Raw genomic sequence first — 27,443 nt, 5'->3', positions numbered from 1 at the left:
TCTTCCCTGACCCACCCTGTTTCTCTTTTTTCCTTCCCACACATCTCTCACCCTAAACACAGCCTACAAACTCATGTCTTTTTCAGTTTAGGTATTAATTTGAGGCTTTATATGATCCTTTTTTGCCTTTGACATATCTTGATTTTACTACTGCTTGCTAAATGACACTCTGATGCACCTTCTTGCAGCTTTTTTTTCTGCCTAACCTTTGACCTGCATCTCATATACCTTGTATCCGCCTCACATGTCAACACATGGACATATGTCACAAAGACGATTCAATCATCCTGTGCCTCCTCTTGACTCTCTTCATGAAATAGATTTACTGCAAGCGCTAAAAGATAGAAATTAGCAGGTTCTGTTCTGCTGCAATGTAACCAAAACATTCTTTATCTCCAACATTAAACTATTGATTTCTAACAAGCATTTGCTCTGCAACTGACAACAATAGATTTTATTCCTTCTCTCCTTCTTTGTCCAAGGAGACGATGAGGCCCATCTGTTGGGGTATTTTTCGATTTTAAACCCATTTAGATTATCGCACTAAAGGGTTTATCATTTATTAGAAATATTAATGAAGCAGCATCTACAATTTTTTTGATAAAGGTTAAATGTGTCAAAACATACTATTATAAATGAAGCATTGTGGTGCTGCATACCTCAGCCTACAAATCATATTCTGCACTTAAGGAATCAAAAATCACCATCATATCATTAACATTTGTTTTTATTTTTAGAATGCAAAAAATTCGATTTCAAAAATAGACCAAATTAAAATTATGAAAATTAATTGAATTTGTTATCATTCAGCCCAGTGCCATAAACAGGTGTAGCTCAAAATGGACATATGAACACGGAGAACCTGAACCAGTGGCTCCTAATTGCCAACCTCTTTCACTGCTAAGCAGATGCTAATATATTCCAGCTCTCTCATGCGGTGGACCAGTGGGAATCTACCGAGATTCTAAGGATAGGCGAAGATCTCCCCTTCTATCAGACACGCCGCGTTGCCATATCTCACATTCTTTCCCATGAAACATTGATTAAGCCCTTCATTTGATATGTAGGCCAAAGCCCAAGCAGATACGTTCTGGCGTAACCTTTTTGTACCTTCAATGAAATTCTTTCATTTTTATGGCGACCAATTTGTTCTCAGCATGCACAGAGGCCCAGTGAAGGAGCAGTGTTTTTTTATTTTTTTTTGTACATGCTGCAGATGATTCATGCATTTCCAATCACAGCTGAGATGATTCATTTGCATTAGAACTAAGGTCAGAAGCCCCTTGTAATGAAAAGATTGTTTGGGAATTACAGGCTTTAAATGTCAAATGAAAGCTTGTGCTTCTATTTAAAGTTCTCTGACGTGTTTCTGTACTTTTACAGGTGAGGCGGTGGCAGCAGGCGACGCACTTTGTGAGATTGAGACTGACAAGGCTGTCGTTATCATGGAATCTAATGACGATGGTGTTATGGCAAAGATATTGGTGAGCGGGCACAAACACATATAAACACACATATACATCTTCTGCAGGAGATGATTCCATGAGGGATCTGCAAATAACAGGTGTAGCCTGGGTGTGGTTTTGGTGCACTTCCTGTGCAAGTGGCGTGTTGGCAGAGTTTTTAAATGATGTGTATGTAAGTGTGTGTCAGCGCCAGGATTTCTGTTATAAACGGCCTTCAATGATGTAAAGTCAGCAACTGTGAATTTGAGATGAGTTTCGATTTAACATAGAATAAAGTCCTGGTGATATTTATTTTTAATTAATGATTCTTCATTGCCGGTGCTAATTGGCTACGCTTGTTAAATCTGCTCTTCCTACACAGTGACAGCAAAGTGTTGGCGAGGCGTCTTCAGTGACAAATATTTCTCCCTCCACCCCCCCACTGCGCTGTTTGTCGTTTGAATTTTTAATAGGCTGCCAAAGACGGAGCGATCAGTTGTCTTTCATCATTATTCCGCCACATGTTCGTCCCCCACGACAGAAAGATTAAGTTGTTTAATCTTCTTCTGAATACATATGTGGAGTGGGAGGGAATGGTGTTGGTATTTCCCTTGTAGTTTAAGCAAGATTTAACTTCACTTTTTTAACTTCCCTATATATGAAAACTGAGAGCTGACTGTGAGGTTTCGTTATGTTTGTTCCCTCGCACAGTGTCACAGAGAGCGCATTATCTACTAAACAACATGTTCCCTGGCCGTGTAATTTTGGACATGCTCACGTTTCGGTGAAGCTGAGTGGAGCAGGGACTTTAATTAGATGATGTGTCTGTTTGTGCGACCATAACAACAACAACAACAACAAAAATACACAGCCAGTACGCACCAGCGAATTCACATCACAAATGAGCACACAGATACATTGTTCATGGGCAACACACCCTCTTTTTCTGACACGCACATGCTAACAAACAGAAATGACAAAATGAATCAATTAATTATCAGAGGGGTGATTGTCAATTATAAGCCATGGCCTTACATCTATTTTTCATTTGCCTCCATCCTTCCACATTCCCTTACTCCATCCTTGTCTTCCACAGTGGGGATGAGGTAGTTTCCATAGCAACCACCCAAGAATTGGGGGTAGGGGCTTTAGAGCTGAAGCTGGCAGAGAAAGATGGTCTGCATTAGATAAGCCCCCGAGCTCTCCTTCTCTTTCTCTCTGTTGTAGACAATGTGTGTATAGTTAATAAGAAAAACAGCAGCTAGTGGCAATATTTCAGAGATTCGTACACTCCCCTCTCATGGCATGGCCAATGTGGCATCCACTTTGTCTGGGTCAGAGTGCATTTGCGCTTAGTGGTGTAATTGTGGCTCTCCAAGAGCCCAGTAGGTTTCTAATTTAGAGGCTACTATAATTGCCTGCCTGTGGCCAAATGGCTGGACAGGCAGCAGCAGACGTGGGACTCCGCGCTCCACAGGGGTTATTTATGAGGGTCAAGTACTGCTTTGGCCCCTATACCAATTTCCAACCACAGCTCTTGGGGAGGTGAGAGAACAGGGATGAGGAGGTTTGGGGGGTAGAAGCTGCAGCACCAGTGCCACAAACACAGATTACTGTACCTCATCATACTCTTACTGTATTGCTCTCCCCTGACCCAAGGGCTTCAATCTGAAAATCTGCCCCGGGTACAATCAATCATATCCTGTAGGAAGTGACACGCCTGTTTGCAGATACACACTGAAGGTGCACATAGCTGCTCTGTGTTCAGAATGCATGTAAAGATAAATTCTGCTGAGCTTGAAACGGAGAACACGGGTCAAAAAACTGATTGATACAGCAGGTGCATCAGATGGTAGCTGAATGTGGACGAGTTTGTGATTGCTAAAGGAAGAACATGGCAGAAGGGAATGACAGATAGATGTATAAATAGATGAAAAATTGATGAAGATATCCAGCCCATTCTGTCAGTTTCCCATATATCATTCCCTTTCCCTTTCCTCCCTTCATCTCCACAAGCTGTCATCCAAGGGATCAATTTATCAATTGTTGGTATAAATCACTCTCTAACCATGTAATCTCTGGTCAAAATGAGTGAAAAGTCTCTGTGTATTTTGTTTGCTCCAGCATTTCTTATCAAACCATTTCAAAATGAGAGAACAAAGCCTTTAGGCATGTGGCCAAAAGGCTGAACTGTTGTAGTTTAAACTGTATTTTCCTTCAAGAAAGACCAGCAGTGCATTGGGGCAGAAGTGGTTGGGATTAAGGAGACACTTTATTTTTCATGGCATCTAGCCTTCAGAGAGAACAGTGAGTGGAGAGCAACAGAAAATATGGGTTTGAAAAAGGAAAGTGACCTGTGAGAAAGGTTCCCTGACAGGCTAAACCCAGAATGTGGCAGTTATATTGCTGGAGCTAAACTAACACGATGCTCAGAAGGAAAGAGTCGACTCGGGAGTTGCAGCTTGATTCGTGTCTTTGTGTTTTTATGTATGAGATTACATTGTACTGTCACATTGTTACTGCAGAGACAAAGGATCTGACTGCTGTCTTCTTTGTGCTACATCTGTCATGCTCTATTGATCAGAGGCAAGTCTTGACTCCCTGAACAAGATCTTTTTCTTTTTTTCTGTTTGTATGCATTTTAAGGTAAACTCTGTCTTTCTTGCACAAACAGACCTACTCACACACTTCATAATGAGAGGTTGATCTGTGCTTAGCCCTATATGTGCCTCCAAATGTACACTATACAATACAATCTGATGCCACCAGAACAACTGACCTCCTTTTTAGAAAAGTGACCAATTTTCTGTTGCTAAGATGTTTTAAACTGTTGAGGCTAAGATTGTCAGGGGGCTTATAAAGCTGTATGATAACCGTTTGGCGATAAGTAGGTTAAACCCCCATAAATGGTCTAGTCTAGGCTTTGTAATATCATTAGCCATGCTGATGGGCTCTGGAGATGTCCCTTAAGAGCCCTGTCTGTGATCTGTTAGACTTTTCACAGTGAGAATGTTGCCTTAGATAAAAATGGATCGGGCAAACAGACTGTCGTTCTTCACAGTCGCGAGTCCAGCTTCATACAGCAGAATGGATGGCTTCATTCAGAGGTTGTCATCCATTCATGACGAGATGAAGTTTGGCAGAGTCTAAGTGTTTATGTTGTGCCACTTCAGACTCGATCGAAGAATCAGTCGAATTGAGCTTTCAATTTCAGTTTCAATCATCAAAGTCGGAAGCAGGGTCGGTGATTCCCCCAGTGTTTTTCCTCTCCACCACTGCTTATTTGCTCCTGTCTGAAGGAGAAATAAAAGCACTTCAAAGATGATACAGTACAGGTAACTTACCAGTAGCCAGCAGCTGCACCTCCAGACACCTGTCCTGTGTTTGATGTTTAATTCGAAAATGAATTGGTTCAAATATTCCCTTCAATTTTTGGAAAGAGGTGCTGCTGAAAAACCTAGTAGTAAAATCCCATCATCATGTGAGCATGTTGAAATATAATATACATTAACCGTCACAGTCTTTCTGTACTCATGTCTAGAGTAGAGGTGTAATGAATCTTCAAATCCACAAATCATTTGAAAAACTGGGGGGGTCATCTATACTTCCCATAGGTTTCAATGTGTTCTATAACCATTTGATGGCAGTGTTGAGCCCCACACCGCTATAGTTCCCTCAGCACCTGTTTATGCAACTGCCAACCATGCGTACTGTACACAGAACATGTGATTTTACAGTGAGAATCCACCCAATTGCTATGGTAGCAGTGTTGTGTTGTTGTGTGACTAACTCTGAAGTGGCGAGTCTCAAGATGAAAGTACTCACGGTCATACTGTGTGTTGTCAGAACTTCCACTTTTGTGAGAGGTGCAGTTGTCCGGCGGGCCCTTTTTGGGAAGAGTTTTCTTATATTACTCAACCTACACACGTCAGTAAAGCGAACTGTAACTCTGATTTGTTTGAAACATGAAATGTTAAAGAAAGATTTACCTACATCCAATCAGGCGCTCTAACTTTACACTGACTACAACAGGGGTAGGATAAATATTTGACAGCTTTTGCCACTGGTTCAGATTTCTATTTTTTAAATGTGCTGGTTGTGGTGTGAGCCTATGGAGTCAGCTGCATAACAGCATTAAATTCATTAGCTAACTTGTGACTGCTCCATTCTATATGCTGCCGCTCACTCTGCACTTTTTCACATGTATTTCCTCACAGATTTTACAAACAAATGATGCACAGAGCATTTTTGGATGGGTGCAAATCTATATAGGTGGGTTGTCCAGTTATAGTCTGTATAATACTACTGAATGCTGTTAAAATGGCACCTGCGTGGTCATACATTCTCCTAAGAGTGTTATCTACACACTGGAACTGTCTCTGCTTTCTGGTAGTTAGATGTTTTTGCCATTTCATTGCTGTTGACACGTGCGCATGCTGGTGTGTGTTTGTGTCTGTGAGGGGTGTGCGTGTGTGTGTGTGTTTGTATGTGTATGCACTTCATCCTGCAAGTAATACATGTAGTACATTATGCATCCCATCTTTTAGTCATCTGATCTCTTTAGGGATGTGTTTTCCTCTTCTGTTAAACACAGATATCTCGATTGCCGTCTGACAACATATCACGTAACAATGTCACGATACCACAGGCATTGTTCGAAACATATTGCATCTCTGGTCTCTACCATGTGAAAGAATGCCTTTGGGACTGAAGAGAGGGATCCCTGTGGAAATTTACAGGAGTACAGATTTCCCTGAGAGGCCCATACGCTCAACCCTCATCCATCACCTCCCACGGCAGATCTGTGTTAATCACACATCCGACCTGTTGTTCAAGGTTTATACTTTCTCCAAGCGTTTTGTCAGTAGTGTGTTTGAAAACCTCAGGCATTGTCTTGTTGTATCGACCAGTTTGTTCTACCTAGGTATAGGTGAATATATGGTTTAATATGAGTGCTCTGCAGGAAGTAGTTATTTTATTGTTTCTAAATTCCCCAAATGAAACAATATTTTGCATTGCAGTGCTACTTACTGGCTCGACCTGCACGTTGATTTGCATCTTCATCTTTACCTTCATAACGTTGCTGCGGGACGATTAGGTCTACACTGAACTAAATGAGCTCAGAATAAGCATGAGAGTGCAGCTCTTTCTACCAGTGAGCGCAGGTGTTCATATAGTCTGCTGTTCTTTCCAGTTAGGTGGATATGATCATTGGCGTGCTTGCTTTTGATTTTGCAAGCCTGCGAGAGGGAGGAGGTGGGGGTGGAGTTTGTTGATAACCAGATTAAATAATGGTGTTTTCCATTTGCATCATTTTATTGTAAAATCGCAGCTTTCTTTAATTTTGTAAGTTGTTAGAAAACGCGTGTTATCATCTGTAGGCTGGTCGGTGGTGATGTTGGATGACTGAATACACCAGCACAGCTGCGGCGTCTTTTGTCTTTTTGTCATTCTCCCCGCAAGAGAAGAAGATAGAAAGGAGGAACTCCTTGCATCGAGCTACTCCTTTTAAGATGCCGCTCACTAAGTGGATACCTTTTGAAAAGAGATGAAGTGCAGCAGCCCAGCCCTGTGTATTGTGCCTGGCCTTTCATTTAGGCTGATCAATATTGATTGAGGAACAACACCTTGGACAGCTTGGGGAGAGTAGCAAAATGCTTCCAGTGGATTTGGATTACGGCGTAACAAGATACTCAATCAATAGTTGACAGCATGAAAACGCATCAATTACACTCCAAGAACAGTCAGGTTTTTTGTATAACTTTTCAAGTTAACAAAGGGAAGACATGGAATGATGTAAAGTGATGGGAATGACACGGCAGGTCCCCCTGTTAACGGCTGTCAAAATGTTTATCTGTTCAACACCCACTGGCTAACTGATTAACTTCATTATCACTTTCCCCTCATCTAGTTTTTTATTCTCTTCTTCAAAATCGCACAACAGGAGACCTTCACCTTTATTCTACAGAAGTGCTCTCAGGTGTACTTGTGCGCTGTCTGAACCAGTTTCACTATTGTTCTCCTCTTACTGTGTAAGTACCTCTCTCATCCTCTTTACAGATGGAGGAGGGCAGTCGCAATGTGCGCCTAGGCACTCTCATTGCCCTCATTGTGGAGGAAGGGCAGGACTGGAAGCAGGTTGAGATCCCCCCTCCAGAGGCTCCAGCTCCATCTGCAGCTCCACCTGCTACGCAGGCAGCCGCTGCCCCGGTCGTGCCCCCGGCTGCTCCCTCTCCACCTCCTCCACCGAAACCAGCCACATCAGGACCGTGAGTGCAGCCCTCCATCTTTTTATCAGCTGAAATCATACCTGTCTACTGTAAAGATTAATCAGATAACAGTGGATTTGCTGCTATTACATCAGTGTTCCCTTGTGATTCAAGCACACTGCCACAGCCTGTCCTCGGTTCTTAGACCTAGTCAGGACATCCTCCACCCTGTCGTTTAAATACAGTCACAACTCGCTCCAAAAAACAAGATAGTGGTAACTGTAATGCCAAACTCAAGGCTCTAAAACAGTAGTCAACGAACTGGGTTAGGTTATGTGCTCTTTTATACGTGCTCTCCACTCAACTCCTGGCCTAATGTTGCCTTAATTGAGGGTCACGTCTTCTGGGCCACAGTGGTTGTGGACATCTAAACATACAATTTAGCCATCTTAACAGTATTTTGATTTATATGCTGTTTCAGCCCCAAAACTGATCATTTTGACCCTGACTAAGCTTGATTTTGTTTATTTGTCAAGCTTAAAGTACACACAATGGGATTCAGTTCATTGTCATGATGTTGTTAAACCATGTGATTTCCAAATTAGCTAATACTAGTGTGTAGTGCAGTTTTAGCGCTAACATCAGGCCATGCCAGATAACAGATGATGATATATAAAACAATGTTGCTAAATTACTCTTCTAAAGGAGTTTGTTTGCTATAAATGGCTCTTTACAGTTTACAGAGCAAAACCTGTAACATATTACTTTGGGATAAGTGAAAACAGCTGCAGGCATTTCAAAACTGTTCAGATATATTATGATGTGTGTTTTATCTTGGTTGTTGTGTAGATATTATGTATGGACAGCCAGTTCTCTCCTTGACCATCCTGATAGCAAAGCCAAATAATAAGTCTGGCATAGTTGGATAACAAAGTCCAATAGCATAAAGTTACAGGAAGGATGAAACTAATCCCTTTTTGTTCAGTATACAGCCATACTGCTGATGTCAGGTTTTGCAGCCTCTGCCATCATCTAAGACCCTGAATAAGACCATTTTTCTGTTAGCATTCCACAATGTGTGAGAGCCTACCTGCCCCTGTTTACACAATAAATACACTTGGGGAAAACACGAGAGCTGCCAGAGACCAAACACAGCTTATTTGTTATGCAAACATTTTCTGCTGAACCCGTCCACATATTCAGATTTGCACCTTTGCTACATCAGCTCGACAGGGGTGGAAGATGAAACGTGGACGTGTTGTGCAGCAAGTGTAATTATTAGGTGATAGCGCCAGGAATGGGCTATATTAAGGCAGTCAGGCCAAGTAGAACTTAAACTGAGAAAAAAATGGTATCTGAGCTACACAATAGGTCCATTAGGGGTGTTGCGATTTTTATACTAAATCTACAATTAATGGAAATAAGCTTTCAGTTTCGATAATTGAGTTCAAAGGCAGTATTGCCAAAAAAAACCTCTTAGACCACAAAGCTAGCTAACCAGTGGCCTGTGCACCGGTTTACTTTCAGATACTTTTCCTGTGTGCATGAAATAAAGTCAAGCTGCTGTTATATGCGTATAAAATCATGGATTTTGAGAAGCGTGACACCCCTATTTACCATTTGTTGTTACAGCATCCTATGATATCCTAAAGCCAGACTGAAATGCTCTTAATAACCTTTAGCTGGACCAGGTTTTGGTTCATTGGGAATTTGTCTCTCTAAGAATTCAGAAAAGATTGAATTGAATCATTTCTGGTTTTTTTTTGTTTGGCTTTAAAAGCAATAGCGTAACATTTGACCTAAAACTATTGTGAAATTGTGTGTCTCTTACCCTTGTCCAGGTTACGTCTGAGTCCAGCCGCAAGACACATACTGGACACCCATGGTTTAGACCCAAAATTGGCCACAGCCACCGGACCAAGAGGACTTATCACCAAGGAGTGAGTATGGATGAATGGGTTAGCTGTAGAAACCCCTTATATACTCCATGTGAGGTACACTCTCCTAAATACAAGCATGCACAATACAGAACCTTCATGCTTACATAACAAGCTTGCAGAAAACAATGTCTTTGGGCCCAGTGTGAGGTTATGACAAGCATAAGCAACTAATTGGTTATTCAGGATGGAAATCATTTGACAATTTTATTTTTTTTAATGATACAGGGTTGTGGGATGATACATTTATTTACAAAGACACAAGTCTCACATTAAGCCATGATTTATCTCCTTTGTTTACACAGGAAGTGACGTGTTAGTGTAGGGGCTTGTTTAGCATTGTACCAGCCTTACGGGCTCAGATTGGACGGGTCCCCTTGTGGCCACTATAACACTGCAGTATCTCTGAAGGAGGGAGATGTCAAACAGCTCGGGGCAGGTTATAGACACTGTGTAGGCAGTGTGAATAAGACGATACTAAATAAGTGAAAAATATGGTGATTCCAGGTGTTTTAATCTTATTATGTGGTGAATTTACACTACAGAGACCTGTGAACTCACACACAAACACACACACACTCACTCACTCAGTCACTCACTCAGAGCTCTAATGGCCGCCTGCCGTCAGTAGGGACCTGATTGAATGCTCTCGTTACCCACCTAACACCCTGCTGGGGAATCTCATTAAGCAACTTTGGTTGCCATAGCAACCCAGTCTCCGAGACCCACTGGTGCCCATAGAAACGCAGGCCATATGTTCAGGGGATGTATGTCTTAGACAGTGGAAGATATAAAGCTTTATAATCCACGCATTGTAAAGAATAATAACTCAGAAAGGCTAATTTAAACTTATGATTTATATATTTACACACACCCAGCTTTTCCATCTCTATAACAGGTATTTTTACCTTTGAGAAACCTCGTCTCATTTGCAGCATTATTTAACAAATTTACAGAAGTGTTTTTTTCTCAGAAGTCCGGTGCCAGTGATGCACTACCTGCTGCCAACAGAGAATGACAAATCCAAAAACTCAAAGAAGCAAATTTTCCTAGATAACAAGAAGGAACGACTTCTGTATAAGTTTCTGATTTGTGTTCCTTTGGTATTAAGCTGTAATAAGTCGTCAAGGTTAATGAACACGAGCGTTCTCTGTGCTGTGTGGGTGTCAACATGTTTTCTAGGTTTTGAAGTTTAAATTGTTTAATTAGTAATGCAGTTTTAATTACATCCCAGTGATTTGATTTGGCACGATGATGATTCACTTACCGACACATTGGCAAGCTAATTAGCTCAGAAAGTCTTCGGGAAGGAGGGTTGATGCTGAAACTAAGCAGAGGAAGGTGCTGGAGGAAGTGAAAGACTCTGGATACAAATCGATTTAAGAAAAAAAAAAAAACACGGTATCCATGCTGAGAGGTCTGCTTTAATTAAATGATGTGTTGTTCCAAATAGTTTGCTGGCCAAGATGCAGACAAAAAGAACCACACAAAGCCTTACTTTTAAGGCTCCATCCAGCCTGGGATTGAAAGGTGTATTTTTGTGTGTCTGTGTGGCTTTTCTGTCGGGAGAAACAGTGTCGTTTAGGTTGTGATTACATCAGTTTCAAATGTGATTGCAAAAATGAAACTTCCCTTAAAGTTTAACCAATGACTCATCCATAGAAGTATAATAAGTTATGAGTTAGCTGTCTGTGATCATGTGTTCATTTTTATACCACAGTATAGTTGAGCCTTGGTATAAAGGCTATTGCTGAAGTGTGTTGTGTCCTTGTTGGAAACCAAATCTCCTTGGAAAGAATAGTTTCATATAGGCTTAGCTCCTTCAAGAGAGGGCATTAAAGACCCGATCTCCGCTCCTTTGTCCTTTGGTACATCAGATAAGACTGAAACCAGGGAAAGGTACCCCTCCCATTCCACCCTCTCTGCTCTAGTGAGGCCCCTCTATAGTGGGCATGAATAACAGAGGTCACGCAACCCAGCGATGAGATCATGGCATGTTACATAACGCATAGCAAGGTTTAAGTACGGATTTGGTACAAAGAAACGCATTTCTATTACTGTTTTTTCTCTCCCTTTCATCAGTGTCATAAATAGAAAGTTAGCCAAGAGGCGAGACTAACACAGTAACAGGTACATGTTTCAATGAGTTTAACCTCCCCGTGAGCCGTACCACTAGTGTGTGTTTGTAGTTTTCTATAGCCCTTGTAAATGCAAGGAGAACGCTTCCATTTATGTGGAAATAATGAACCTTAAAATGCATGATGTGTATAAAGGACATGAAAATACAATCAGTATATCAATCTATTCTTTGATGAGTCTGAACCAATTTTATATTATCTTTATAAGTTCACTTAATAAGCATGAACTACTAAATGAGATAAGCAGGACACACAACTTTAACAAGGAAGCCCATTTAAGCTGTCTGCGTCATGTAGTCAGTAGTAAGAGTAACTATTGTCTACAAGCAGCTGTTTTTGCTGTGCTTGTTAGTTTGAACTAAGTCTATCTTTAATGTAATTATTCAGTAGCTGAATATCAAAGTGCGATATGAGTTATGACATAATCGTCATTTATCTTTTTGCTTCATGCTGCATAGAAGGTCAGCAATGGAAAATGGCAAAACTCTCAAAAAAGGGTTGAATTGCAGTAGGGGCCGGTCCAACAGAAGAGTTTTAAGGACATGATTGACCTTGATCAACAAAGGTATTCATTGACCAAGAGAGGTTATCTTGATCCCTGGCTTCCTGGCATGTTCAGTACAAGAGCTGCGCTTTAGCCAAAGTTATAATACATAATCAGAATACACATAGAACCTACAGTATGTAAAAAAACATACACACGGTAAGTTAGAGGTGAAACACATTTATACCCAAGGCTGTGTTTTTAAATTAAAGGACTGTTTGAAAGAATATTGGCATGTCAAAGTCAGCCATATTATCATAGTGTCAAGGCACATCTCCTTTCTGCAACACTTAGCCTGTGAAATTGCTGTTTATGCCGAATTCCTGAAGGGTGAAATGGTGATTTGGACCCATTTTTCTTTCTTTTTCCTTTTTTTTCTTGTTACCACAGTTCAAATGTGCTGTATGTGTAGACATGATGTTACTATTAAAGTCCGCATCATCAGTCAGACCAGAGCACACTCCTCATTTATATTGGACTCAATATCAGCCATGATGGGTTGTTCAAGTGTGGATGATAAAGGCATCCAATACATCAATCCCTTTGTTCCTCCCATCTTTGCCTGTCCTAGGTGGCAGTAGAAGACAAAGTTTGCTCATGTGTGTACATTTCGAGCTCATTTTATGTGTGGGTGTGTGTGTCTGTGCGTGTGTGTGCTGAGGTGCATGTGAGAGCTGCCTCAGACCCTTTTTAATATTCTACTCACCCTCTCCCAGTCTTTCACAGGCTCCTTTGCTTTGGTTGTCAGTAGGGGTGTAAATGGTCAGTGTGAATAGCACATGCCATCCAGATACACAAAAGGTCTCTATGGCGTCATCGCCAAGTGGCCACCGTGGGCTGCTGTTGACTTGACTTCCTGTTGAATTTATATGGGATATACCTAACACATTATCAGGCACAGCTAAGCATTTTGGATCCTTTTTACCTTCTTTCTTACTCTCATCATTAAATCTAATTTGCATCATCGTTTTGTTAAATTGTGCACTCCATCCTCTTTTTTTAAAAGCATTCAAATTTTTCCATGTGGTATAAAACCGTCTATGTGGTCCGCTCAGGTTAGTTGGGGGATTTCCAAGTTGCCTCCACAAACAAATACTCCCATCAGCGAGAGAAGGGGAGTGGGTGGGGGGAGCTAGTGTGCAAGAATAAATAAAAGGATGAAGCCCGGAGAGGGACGAGGAGAAAATAGCTGTGGGGCCCAGACTGTTCCCGCTACATGGTGAGGTCAGAGGCAGCTGGTCCAGACAAAAGACTGGATGTGTGTGGGTAGGTGGAACCCAGTGCACTGAGGTGGAACCAGAGAGCTCGAAGCAGGCGCACCTGATACCTGCCCCTCCCACCTCTTTTGCTGCTAAGACCAAAATGAATGGGTAGAAAATAAAAATCCAGGGCAGATCTTTCATTAAATTGTGATTCCCTCTTTCTTTACATTTCTTTTTTTTCCTGTCTATCAATCGCAGAGCAAAGAAGCAGACCAAACAGCAGTCTTATTTGTTTTACTATCTCTGTAAAAACAGCAGCAAAATGATGTACATGAAGTATTCTGCATGTGGAAAGTAGCATGAGAAAAGACCTCATACAGAGAAATGTCATATCTGGCATTAGAGTAAGCCGTGGGATGAGTGGGGAATTCACAGTGGGGAATTCACAATCATCAGAGATGTAAGTCTTTTAACCGTGCAGCACAACATTAGGTGTCTGTACCAAAAATTAATTAGTCTGTGCTATTTTTTTATAGCGCCTTAGGAAAATGATGCTGTATGAAAAGTAGGGAAGGATGATGAAGCCAGCATTTTGAATAAACTTGTCCCTTGCTGCAGCTGACATCTGATCCTGCCTGGCCTTACCCTTATGGGGTTTGTTTGTGACTAGCAAATGATTCTCATGACGCCCTTCCACTGAAGGATAACCTGAAGTTACCTCTCTCCACACGCCTGACACAAATACAAACCAGACAAAACTAGCCGAGCGCTGCTTATAAGCTTTCCAAGCGGGTGAATAATGCATTATTGTACTGGCGTAAGCTGTGCCAGTGTTGTTTCATAGGCTTGTAATTTAATTTATAATAGTCAAAGCAAAATGAAGAAATGACAGCACTTTTCATGATTCAGTTTTTCACAGTAGAGAAAAATCAGGCCATCATGAATAAATACCGAAAATGAAGAAAAACATGATGAAAAGAAAAAAAGTTTTCCAGCAACTTGAAATAGCATAGTTCATCTGTTTGACAGGGGCATGCTGTGAATCACAGTTTACTAGTGCAGTTCATCAAAGACACATCCAAATTAAATAGATACAAAACAAAAGAGTGCAGTTTGCAAAATGTTTCAGAAGAAGCTGGGAACAGCTTTGTTCCCATATAAATGTTTGTGCTTCACTACAATATTACATCTGGGTTATGACACGTTGCGTATGTTTGAGATTTTGTTATTTGGTTTTGAGTCATGTCTGGTTGCGGTGCCTTATTGGTTGTCCTTTATCTCTGACCACATTACTCATTCTCCCACTCTGTCTCCATAATGGAAAAACCCCAAGTGGCCTATTTAAAAGTAAAAGTTTATCTCCGTAGTAAACCCTGTTTACTCTGGGATGAAAAAGTGTGTAAAGTGTGCCAAGAATAGAGATCGAGAGTGAAGCCGGTGTCCAGTAATCATATGAAGTTTGTATTGTTATATTTTATCAGACAGAAATGTAAAAATGATTGTTTTGTTTGTTTGATTTTACTTTAACAGAGATGCGTTGAATCTCTTGAAGACGTCTCCTGCTCCCAAAGCTGCCCCAGCCATGGCTGCTCCGGCTCCCCCGAGTCCTGTCCCCACCCCGGCAACTGCCCCTCCACCCCCAGGCAGCAGGCCCAACATACCTCCTCTTTCTATACCAGGGAAACCAGGAGCACCGGTGAGCACTCCTCACACTATTTATCACACACACTTACACACCATACCCTCTTTAATGTGGAAGAGCTAATACACAGAAGCTTAACAACCACCCATCTTCAAGCATTTGGCTTGTGTCAAATGCCTGATGGGATGGACGAATGATCATCTCGAGTATTGAGCAAAAGCAGCCCTGATCTTTTCTGGCATCTTAAAAATACGTCAGCAGCCAAACTATCTGTCCAAATCTTCTTAATGTTACCACAGAAATGAGGAGGAAGCAGAGCTGGCTGACATCAGGCTAACTCCTCTTGATGTAACCTGACCATTGTATGGGTTAGGGTTAGGCGAGTAACGTGACGTTGACAGTGAAGTCTAACACACAGCCTCATCAACTTTACATCGGGCAAAATTTGGCTTCGGTTTTGGGGACGGAATAAAACAAATCAGATACATTTTTATCTATACAGCCCAAAATCACAATCACATTGCATCAGTGGGCTTTACAATCTGCACAGCAAGCGACATCCTCTGTCCTTGGACCCTCGACTCGGGCGAGGATATAACAAATTAAACATCCCCACACAGTCGGGGTATCACATGTTGCTTTTACAGTGTGCAGCAACATATTCTACCCATCTTGTTAACTTGTTTTTCTTATCAAGATGAAACTACCACATAGAACAGATAAGTTTAACAGGAAAGATGAAAGAGTTTCGTTTAGTATGCCTGAGAAAGATTACCATCAGTCAAATTATATCTGTATATCCGAATACTTCTTGATATTTCCCCCCTTCTTTGCACCGTATGAGTATTTATGTTGTAAATTATGACCTATTGATGTCAACGACTGGGTCTATAAATAACCAGATGCTGGCATTTTTGTTTTGTCCTAACCAATCATTAACTCATTGTAACAAGCTTGTCAATTGCGTCTTCACATTGTTAACGCCCTGCATTTATTGAGTGATTGATGGCAGCTGAGATATGACTATCACTCTTCTTGTCTCCCCGTCTTTCCCTGTTGTCTCTCTAAAATTGCCTTTTTTCCTCCTCATTCAATTATTAACCTCTCCTTCCCACTCGTCCTCCTCAGGGCACTTTCACAGAGATCCCGGCCTCAAACGTCCGCCGCGTTATTGCTCAAAGGCTAACGCAATCGAAGACCACCATCCCCCACGCGTACGCCTCGGTCGACTGTGACATGGCTGCCATCATGCACCTCCGCAAAGACTTGGCCCAAGGTAAAAGCAGGAAACGAGGAGATGAGGCTATTCTTTACACGCACATGTTGGCATCATGTCCTTCAGTCTGACAGTAACATTTAGAAGGAAACTTTTCCATGAAGATGCGGATTTCAAGGTTTTCACATGACTGCTCACTTGACAAAGAGGACAGTCATGTTACATGTCTTCTCAGTCAGGGTAGTCATGTACGTCATGTTCAAACCAACTTGCACACACACCTCACACAGATTTCGTTCTGTGATAAGGAGAAACCGATGTGTGTAGTTTTTCCCCGTGTCTAAGAATAACCCATCATGTTGTGGGTGTATGAGTTCATTGGGTATGAAGTGGGTATAAATGAGTGAATCATAATTATTCATTATGGTATCTCGGACACATCCATGTCCGACACTGATCAGATCTGCTCTTTCTTCATACCACACTTTACAACACAAGACTGATCATATCTCGATAATACAGGCAGAGTTCGTCATACTCAAAGAACTCTAATCTATAATTGCTCACTTTTGACAAACGGCGGTGGCTGAGTCTGCTTGCTTGAAATTGTTCACTCCAGTTTGGAAAGCACAATGTGTCTGCAAGTTCGATGACAACAAATCTAGAAATGGAAGCTGTTTTCATTTATAACAGTGAGGTTTTCTTATAGTTGATACTTTATGCTTACAGGACAGTAGAGTACTCTACCAGGGTAATCATTTATCTCTGGTTCAAAGCGTTTCAGATGGATTATTTCGGGTGCCGGCTCTTCAGTGCAACTTTTGCAATAAATGACAGTATTCAAGATGAAGGAAAAGTATTACAAGACTCTGGAGAAGGATTGTAAAGGCAATGTAAACTAGAGGAAAGGAGCTAGTAAAGTAAAATTGATGTGCAGTGTATGAATGGACTGTACCTGGTAGAGCTTGAATAATAAATACAACACTAAAAGGATCTAGCAGTATCTTTGACCAACGTTTTGGCAAGCAGCTCTTTTATTTTCTGGGCCTTGGAGCCTTCTGTAGCAACTTCCCCAGTCAACTGTCAGCTAACCGCAGCTTCTTGTGCAAGACCCGCCAGAATGTGTGAGTTAAAGGTGAACAAAGGTTAAGGGAAAGGGAACATCGTTTGTGCGTCACAGCAGTCAGCTTTTCAGCCGTTATGGATAAATAATCCATAACGGCTGCTTTTCAAGAATTCCTAAAATGTAATCTTTGCTTACTTTGGGCCATTTTCTGCGCTTTGTCAGTTTCCTATTTTTAAACTTAGTTCTACATGCCATCACGTAGTCGGCTGTATTTAGCTTGACAATGCCCAGCTGTCAAACAAACCGTAAATCTCTCCGGGTCCTGTCTCTGTGATGGAGGAAATGGGACGGCCATTCCAGACCTATTAGCGAGGTTGTGTGTGTACTGAGGGGATTCTCTCTGCCCGGTTGTTTTTGTGGACCCTCATTGTTCAGGAGCAGCGCGATTTCACGGTTAGCTCGTTAATCATCCCGCTCACAGCATTCATAACTGTCTGGTACTGCACTAATGGACACCAGTAAAAGTTGGCAGCGATTCCAGGCCTAGGCCGCTGGTGTCACACACACAGAGAGAGGAGTGGAGCAAATGGTCGGGACTGAGTCATCCAGAGAGGGACTTTTTCTGATCAGTTGGAGATATGAGATTTTTCTTGTGAAGGATCACTCACCGATCTTGACCACAACACATGCTCATTTTCCCATTTGTTGTCACCCCTCATCTGTCTTTGGTCCTATCTGTGCAGCTAGGAACACCTCTTATAGATGCCATCTCACAGCCTTAATCATGATTATAAGCAAATATCTCCTGTGCTGATTCCTTCTAGACTCACAGACTGTTTCTTTTTGTCTTTTTCAGAACAAATCAAAGTGTCTGTTAATGATTTCATTATCAAGGCAGCTGCTGTTACACTTAAAGTAAGTATTGTTGAGAATCACTTCTATTGTTAATTTAACCTGTTCATCTTTGTTTGTGCATCCCTGAAGAGTAAATACCTGTAATATACCACACGGTTATTCAGCCTATGTGTATAGAGGTGTATGGTCTTTTAAGTCTCTAAAAGCAGCAGTCTGTGTTCTGACCTAACCCTCTAAAGCAACATCATTTGGTCAATTAATATGGTAGTACTTCTGCAGCAAGTGGGTGGGCTTCAGCTGTTGCCATCTCTGCAAAGCCTGCTTGAGTTAGAAAGCTAGCGGCTAGCTGTCACTCAAAGCAGCCACACCCTATTCTACATAACTTTAAGCCATAATATAATTTAAATGAGCGAGTTATATATAAATGTACTCCCAGGGCAGCTGTAATGTCCAGGGAAATTAGTTATAGAGACCAAAACCGTTTTTGTGCCATGTAGTTTTTTATTACTGTAAAGTGATTAAATATAGATTAGACGTTTTGTTTTTTGTTTTCTGAAGTTAATTGATGAAAATTCTGAGGAAACAAGCTTAAACTATTGTCCAACTCCCTGAGCAGTTTAAGAAAGAGACAAAATCACAGATATTACTTTTTCCAGCATTTTAATTCATTTTTATTCCCAAAATAAATGCAGCAAAGAAAGAAAAGTACTGACTGATGATGATTTGAGGAATGTATGAGAAGTATGGATGTTAACAGATGCAGTTCTCTGGTTCATTTAGATATTCTAGCGTGTAATGTCTCAGCAGCAATAAGAACGTCTTATCATCTGCTGTATCTCTTAGCGTTGAATATTCTGTGCTTCACTATGTAAATGTGTTGGCCCTGAGCATTAAAACATGTGCCAGACATCATGGGAGCTCATCATTGCATCATGCAGTCTGTAGGAAGATATTGATGAAACGCAGGCAACAGCTGAGAAAACCTGGCTGTTGGGTGCATGTGTTACAGTAAATGTGAGGAATGTGGAACAAAAACGGGTACATTCCCACATAATGCGAGTGTAAAATGCTCAAGCACCACATGTCTCTCTCTCTCTCATGTTTTTTTGCTGTTAGTACAATGTCACACATGGTCAAAATGCCCCTCTGGATTGGGTCCTGCCCCAAACGGCGATATGTGTTTTCTACTTGTGTAACATCTGTAACCTGGAAAAAGGAACTGTACTTTCCCCTGAGTTGACCTTGATACAGCAGGACGTAGGTTTTGAGGCCAAATTTGTTTTTACCTTTTTAACCATCTGGTGCGCGCGTTTCGATGTACCTTTAGTACACTGATTGAACTTCAACCGGAATTCAAAATGGATGTTTTTCTATTAAAGATAATTACAGTATTACAAATTATTTTGTTGTCAACATCAGCAGATTCATCAAGATCAAACTGAGTACAAAGCTGCAGATTATTTATGTAAACGTAAATCTGTTTTTAGATTTGCTTTCCTGATAGCAAGTGTATACATTCACCACAAAATCGATGAGCGTTTTTTTGAATGTTATCATAATTGATTACTATAAATGCCACAGGTCATATTATACACATTTTACGTTTTGTATCAGCTTCTCCACACCCGTGAGCTCCATGGAAGCACCGTGTAACCAAAGCAGGAAGGTTTTTTTTATCTCTCATCGTCTTGTCGTTTGTCCCTCTTGATATCGGTCAGAACCTGGGCTGACCTTTGACGTTTTGTCCTAGGAAATGCCGGAGGTGAATGTGACCTGGTCTGACGATGGGCCCCGTGCACTCGATTCAATCCACATTTCAATCGCAGTGGCGACCGACAAGGGCCTCATCACCCCCATCATCAAGGATGCTGCAAGCAAAGGGGTCCAGGAGATCTCGACTAATGTTCAGGTAAAACATCACAGGGGTAAGAGGAATTAAAAAGAAGAACACATTGTAAACCGTTATGTTATATGTTATGAGGTAATCATGTTGTCAGAGCTGTCTTTTAATGCCTTCTAGCAGGGGTATTTTCCTTATGCTTCATTTGCTTTTGGTAGATTATAACTCGAAGCTGCGGGGGCGTTCAGTGTATCACAGTTTTGCTGTTGATTTGTGAGAATAGATAAGGCAGTTGAAACTTGACTGCAGTCCAGCTCTATGGGAAAACACATACTCCAGGCATCTGTAGAGTTTTACTCACCTTCTGGCTGGATGCGTTGCATACAAACTAGTTTTTGTATTCCTGTTCTCAGTGTAGCGATAGCAGCTTGATATCAACTGGATAGATCTGTAAAGAACCGATTATATTTGGGATATTTTTGGGTTGTTAGGCTGCAGGTCTCAGCTGTCACTGGCCACAGATGGAAAACAAAGCAACAATGGTCAGCTCTCTCCCCTGCTCTCAGTCAGCAGCTGGGGACAGCCGTTTATTCACAAACGCATAAATGTGTTCTGAAAACCTGATATGTGTGCACAGACGCACACTCTCCTTCTCCTTAAAAACACAGACAAACACAGATCACATGGATGATTTTCTCAAGATGAGGGTGATTAATGAAGTTTCTCTCACCAGCAGTGACCTGGTGTATATCCCTAAATGTTGAGGGCACATGCAGTTTGTTTAAGTGAAGATATGATGTCTGATGTTAACATCCAATAGCAACAAACATGGGAGACCCTTGACTGTTTCCATAAAATGTAAAACAGTGTTGTCAATAGTGCTGTAGACTTAACCCTAAAGACAATAAATCAGCCGGCTGACACAGTGTTGACATCACATTTCAGGCCCAGTGGCAGCAATAGTAGCGATGATAGTAATAGTGGCAGCTGTAATGTAGTTGCAGTGACAGTGGCTGGAGTAGTATTGGCATGGTCGTATCTGTAGTCGTGACAGTACCAATTTCAACTTGGCAGGAGTGAGAGTGTGCGTGGTAGTTTTTGGGGAATACACACAGTTTGTCTGTGAGTGTCAGTGAGAGATGTTGAGGGAGGGAGTGAGTGGCTGTGTAATTAGGTTTCAGACATACTCCTGCTCAGATTTCAGCATTTATGACTGTGCTGTAATGGCATTAATCCATGCAAGCAAACAGATCTTGTGATGTAGATGTGATTGCCTCAGCCCGTGACAATAGTGCTATACTGTGTTTGCAAAGCTAGCTGTGAATACGGTGCTTTAGTGCTAACGGAAATGATGCGTTGTTCATGAAGCACATCATTAAAGTTCAACACACATCACCCAAATTATGTATTTGTTTCTCATCAACCCTTTTTTGGATGCATTCATTGTGTTAATGCATTTATTTGCACATAGCAGAGCCTCATTATGGGGTGCGTTCCATATAGCTCGGAAGACGGAAGTCAGAGCTGGAAATGATTTCACAGCAGAGTCGACCACGTTTCAGTGAAACAGTTTGAAATACCAGTTAGCAATTGTTCATCATTGTCAGCAATACCAGTTGAAAGCAATGATAAAAAGATCGAAGCAAGTCCACAGATGCAGTTTGTGTAAGACTGATTTAATGAGACACAAATACGACAGAAGTGCTAATAAACATTATATTCTACAGCTTTCCTCAGCGGTTTATAAGCGGTTTAGCCATCTTAGATTTTGAGGTTGAGGTTGGTGAGGTGAGTCCGACTTTCAGTTGAAATTGCAGTGGGAACTCGGAAATTCCGACTTCCCAGTTTAAGCGGAACAAACCAATAGCACAAGTTTTTTTTTCTCGTTCATAATAACATATACTCAGCATACAACTCGTGTGTCCTATGTATACACACGCACAGTTTGACCTTTAACACACTGTCTATTATGCATATTCAGATAACGTAAATTAAACATACAGCGCATTATAAAAACACAAAGCAATGCTTACTGCATGCACATAGAGTGTGGCCGATTATGGTGTTATATCACATATTACAATACAGTTTCACACTTTCATTTATTTGTTACGTGTTCCTTCTCACTTGCTGTGTTTGAACTTTAGAGTGGTGATGCTGGATTGTGATAAAATTGCTGTGAATTAAAATATATTGGGTGTGTCAGGGGAAGCAAAATGCATATGTAAGTGAAGAGCAAATGATTTTGGTTATTATCCTCGTCTGCCATATTTTTGTAATGCAGTGTTAGGAATATTAATTTTGCCCTTTATGGTAAGCCTCAGAGGAAAATATGGTTATGAAAAATACAAAGTGGAGTGGAAACACTTTTGATGACCTCTAGTTCAAAACTGTAATACCAAGCGATTAAATCACAGCATGAAAACCTTACATAAACACATCAAAACAACATCTGATATGGTTGATAAGGGCTAAAACATTTCAGTCCACTTGAGCCTTCAAAATGCGGTTTGCCGCCCACTGCTCCTCATAGCTCTGCTGCAGCCTTGAGTCAAATCTACATTTGCAAGTCCTTATTGGTCTCAGATTAAAATCAACATGTGGTTTGAATGAAGCACAGAGAGGTCGCTGCTGGCTATTGATGTGATGGAGTGGAACATCGGACAGCTTTTGTATTTAATGCTCTTATCTCGAATGTGCCCACCATATCCCACTGTGTCTCATGAACCAGTGAGTCACTCTTGACTTTCTGTCTTAGTTGTGTCGCTGCATTAACCTTTACACTTCATTTCCATTTGAATAAAGTTCCATTTTGAATGAAGACCTGGTGGCTAACCAGCATTCTCAACCTGACTGAGAGAAATGGCTTTTTAACAGCTTGCTATTCCAGGAAGGTCTGTAGTTTAACTTGACTTGTATTTAATCAGTGGTACAACTGCGTACGTTTAGAGAGTCACAGGAATGCCTCTTGGTGAAGGTCTGTCCGATGCACACAAACGCAGACGAGGGACCATCAACGCACTTTGTTCTATATTGACAGATACGCTGTGTTTTCTCCGAGGTTGTCGCTCTCACTCATGCGCTGATAGAACCTGGCTTCAGTAATGTGTTAGTTTTCCCCACAAGATGTCTCATCTTCCCCTCTGGGTGTTGTCAATTCCCTTTCTTCATTTTAACAATGCACAGTCTGATAGTTTCCATTTATCTCAGGGCTGGCTATTGGACGTTTAATTATTTTTCTTCGACATGGTGTTGGAAAATTAACCCCGGTGGTCTGTCACCAGAAGGTCTGAATGGTATAAATCTGTGTCTGAAAGGCTTTCAACACTTTAGCAGAATTGCTTTGCTTAAGGACAACTTTTGTCTAAAGCAGAAGTCTTTTGCGGCTAGTTGACTAGTTTCTGTGGTGAATCCGATAGAAGCATTGGTTCCTGTCAGTACAACAGAACTTACACAGTATTGTAGCATTAATATAATGGTGTCTAGCTTTGGGCCAGGTTAGCATAGTTCCAGCTGGCATTGTTGGATAGTCAGCCACTTGGTTGACCCACCAGATTGAAATATCTCAACAACTATAGTTGTATTGCCCTGAAATAAAGTAGAGATATTCATGGTCATCTGAGGATGAATTCTACCAGATTGGATCATCCCCTGACTTTACCTGTAGCGCCACCAGCAGGTCAAGTTTTTCATTTAACCTGATGAATATCTCATCTTCTACTTTATGGATGAGCATAACATTTTGTAACGGCATTCATGTCACAGGGAGGATGAATCCCCTGACTTTTCCTTTAGTGCAACTGTGAGGTTCACATTGGTAGTTTTGAGTGAAATGTCAATTCTCATTAGCTTCAGTTGTACTTATTGATTAGTGCTAATTAGCAAATGTTAGCATGCTAACCCACTTAACCAAGAGGGTGAACATAATAAACATTACACCTGCATAGCATCAGCATATTAGCTTTGTCATTTCGAGCATTAAGCATAAAACTGCCGGTCTTGTTAAGTGTCATATCCGGAGCTCAGGTGTATTTCTAATGGTTTGGATATTTGATTCCTTCTGTCTTATGTATATGGCACACTCTGACATGAAGCTCTAGAGATTGATTGACATGTAATGTTTCCACAGGCACTGGCCCGGAAGGCTCGAGATGGGAAACTTCTCCCTGAGGAGTACCAGGGAGGCTCATTCAGGTAAACATCATCTCTTGAGCAAAAGAAAAATCTGTATGGAAAGTTAGAAAATGATCAAACTTTATGTTGCCTGTCCTCTTCAATCTTCACTCTTCAGTGCAACTCAATTATATTAATTCAATAAACTGACTTTTGGTATGTGGGAGCAGTGGCCCTGTCATTTCTAACACCTAATTCTGTTTCACAATTTCCTGCGTAGCTCAGAGATAAGATAGTCATCATAAATTTCCGCTATTATGACTTAAATCCGGTTCCACAGATAGTCAATACATTATGCATATTCTACATTTCATTGGTGCCTGAACTGAATGTGGTCTTGGGCGACAAGCGCCATCAGTTACTGCGCCATCAATTGCAGAAAAGTGGAAGGGAGGCTTTTCAACTCATTAGAATTAATGGTGTCATTTAGACATAAATGGGGTTTCTGTGTCAGGCAGGAGCGATGAATTCCTATGGAGATGCAGCCCTCTTTGTCCTCCTGAGGATATATGTGTACGCCCTTCCTCTATTCATTTTTCCATCCCCCTGAGCTATAATTCTCATTAAGGCGAGCCTGAAACTGCCCTCGAGTCAGTCTTGCTCACCATACAGAACCTTTAGGGAGGCATGTGGATGGTGAGTGCTGCTGTGTTAATCTTTACTGATCAGTGTTCTCTTTTGTAAGATAAGATGTTCACAATTCACACTCTCATTTTTTATTCACTCGCTCTTAAGATGTAATGTTCTCTTTTGCTTCAAGGAGCCAGTTATAGAACCACAATTATGTCCACTTTGTTAATTTTTATGCATTTTCTGACCCCTGCTGAGCTTCAACTAATGATGTAATATGTGTACTGTTTCCCCTTCCTCTCTCCCTTCTCTCTTTCTCTCAACACCAGTATATCCAACCTGGGGATGTTTGGTATCAGTGGCTTCAGCGCTGTGATCAACCCTCCTCAGGCGTGCATCCTCGCCGTCGGGACCTCCAGGGCCGAGCTGCGGCTGTGCGAGGACGACCAGACCCTGCGCACCCAGCAGCTGATGACAGTTACGCTGTCCAGTGACGGACGGTTGGTGGATGACGAATTAGCCTCGCGGTTTCTCGACAAATTCCGTGCCAACTTAGAACAACCGCAACGCATGGCCCTTGCCTGAGGAAGACAAAGTGAAATAGCTGTGGGGAAGGGATTTAGAGGAAGCAAGAACCACCTGCATGACAAAGCCTGACTCATGCTTTCACAAGCAAAGAGCTCTCAGAAAAGTTGATTCCTGTTCTTGTGCTTGGATTAAGGCGTACAAAGTAGGCTCGTACATAGTATAAACTGCTGTTTGTGGCTTGCTTCTGACAGATAATCGGCAGGCTTTGTGATGGAGGAGTTAAAATTGGCTTCTGCTAGAGTGGTTGAGGATTCTCGCAGCAAGACAAGACAGAAGTTGCATGGCAGGGTGCATCCCACACACTGTAATAGGGGAGGTTGTTCCATCACACAAGTGTTGTATATATAAAATGGTTATTCTAGTTCTACTTTTCAGTTCCAGTGTATCAGATCTGTGTCACTATTAATACACATCCAAACAATTCTGTAAAAAAAAAACCCACATGTTCATTGTCAAAGATATGTATTGTTGAACATCGAGGGAAAATCCTGTTTCAAGACAAACCATTTCCTGTTGTTACAAATTGAAACAGACTTAACTTAACTCATTGTTCATGTTAATATGTTTTAACTTATTTCATACCTTGTGACAAACCTGAAAACAAAATCTTGCAACTATACAAAATTAAAAATGGCCATTTAGTTCTTGGTTTCCTTAGATGCCAATAAAACACATTGTTTAACATTGACCTGTCTGCTGCGCCTCATTAAAACGTCTCTCCGCCTTCATGATGTTGCACAGCTACCAGGGAGACCGCAGATGTGTGTGTGTCTGCTCCTATTTAATTAGAATCTAAAGAGATTACATAATATTATTTCATAGAAGCCAATTAAGATAATTTGCTGGGCTGAGTATACAGGTCAGCCTCTGCTGGCAGATGTTTATCTTCGCTGTAACACGGGCAGAACAGCTGTTTACATATGTATCAGCACCAGTCGGGCAGAGCTTATCCTAGATATGCATGAGCAGGGGTATTGTTTCTATCTTAGATGAAGGAGGGAGCTGCTGGAATGGGGAATGTTGTGATTTTTAGACTTTCTCTGAAACTTAGATTTCCATTTTTTACACATGCCGATACGAGGCAGCATCTACAATGAGAATATTGCTGCTGTTAAAGCAGTTTGACGAGTCTCGAACTTGAATTCAAGGCTCTTCTTTGTGTGTGGCGTTCACTTGGCTTTCTACATTTTTAACTCTGAATGTAAATTACCTCAAGTGAGTTGTGGATTATGCAGGTAGCAATGAACTAGAGTCGGTGGAATGGAATTAATATTCAAGCTGTTACGGCCAGCGCTGTGGAGAAAACCAACGTCTGAAAGCAACTCCGATAACGGCTCTTGAACTGCAGCACTTTCACACTCTTCACCAACCACTTTTGAATGACTTTGGATCGAGGACACGTGTTCTGTGGTTGCTGCGGTATCAGATAGAGATCTATGCATTCTGGGGTAACAGGCAACTGGCACAGCCCAGCTGATTTCTACAGTGCGCTCAGTGTTCGGCCCGACACACATACGGCTTCCACGGTGGTAGTTGTCACGGTGATTGAAGGTCCGCTCAAATAAACGTGAGGAGGGGGCAAAGACGGTGGCCTTTAACATTTAAGCGAGTCATAGTCACCGTACAGCAACGTGGAGGAGGGTCGGTGATGTGCACGTGTAGCTTTGTAGCTTCTGTCATTTCTTTTTTTTATATATATTTGAAAGTCATTCACTCACGATATATTTGTTATTCCAGCACATTGGAGACCATTTGCTATCATCTGGCATCATCTCTCATCTTAAACCAGGCTAATCCCATTCTTTCGCTTATCTCTAAAAGTAAATGTCTTATTTCTGAGTGAGCGGTGCTCATAGCATTATATCTGTGTGTGCGACCGCACCAGCTGCTGGAAGGAGATACAGTGGCTTCAAGGATCGGTCTGAGATCAATCATGTCAAATGCAGAAATTGACGCAGCTGCCTACGTAGGCAAAACCAACCTGCAAGCTGCCATCAAAGCACATAATCTGAAAAATC

General features: G+C 41.4%; 1 protein-coding gene across 1 annotated transcript in view; it reads left to right on the top strand.

The window, feature by feature from the left end:
* The window catches only part of pdhx (pyruvate dehydrogenase complex component X), a 30,575-nt gene extending 4,462 nt beyond the window's left edge, over positions 1–26,113 (top strand). The window contains exons 3-11 of the mRNA XM_084363755.1: positions 1,384–1,484; positions 7,506–7,714; positions 9,496–9,594; positions 15,006–15,171; positions 16,246–16,393; positions 18,256–18,314; positions 20,005–20,163; positions 24,224–24,288; positions 25,167–26,113. Coding sequence (XP_084219881.1) covers positions 1,384–1,484; positions 7,506–7,714; positions 9,496–9,594; positions 15,006–15,171; positions 16,246–16,393; positions 18,256–18,314; positions 20,005–20,163; positions 24,224–24,288; positions 25,167–25,422 — 1,262 coding nt within the window. The 3' untranslated portion in view covers positions 25,423–26,113. The remainder of the gene's footprint in view (positions 1–1,383; positions 1,485–7,505; positions 7,715–9,495; positions 9,595–15,005; positions 15,172–16,245; positions 16,394–18,255; positions 18,315–20,004; positions 20,164–24,223; positions 24,289–25,166) is intronic.
* The last annotated feature ends 1,330 nt before the right edge of the window (positions 26,114–27,443 follow it).

Source organism: Pagrus pagrus, assembly GCF_965226575.1.
Source record: "Pagrus pagrus genome assembly, chromosome: 10".
Lineage (NCBI taxonomy): Eukaryota > Metazoa > Chordata > Actinopteri > Spariformes > Sparidae > Pagrus > Pagrus pagrus.
This window is presented reverse-complemented; position numbering and strand designations above follow the sequence as displayed.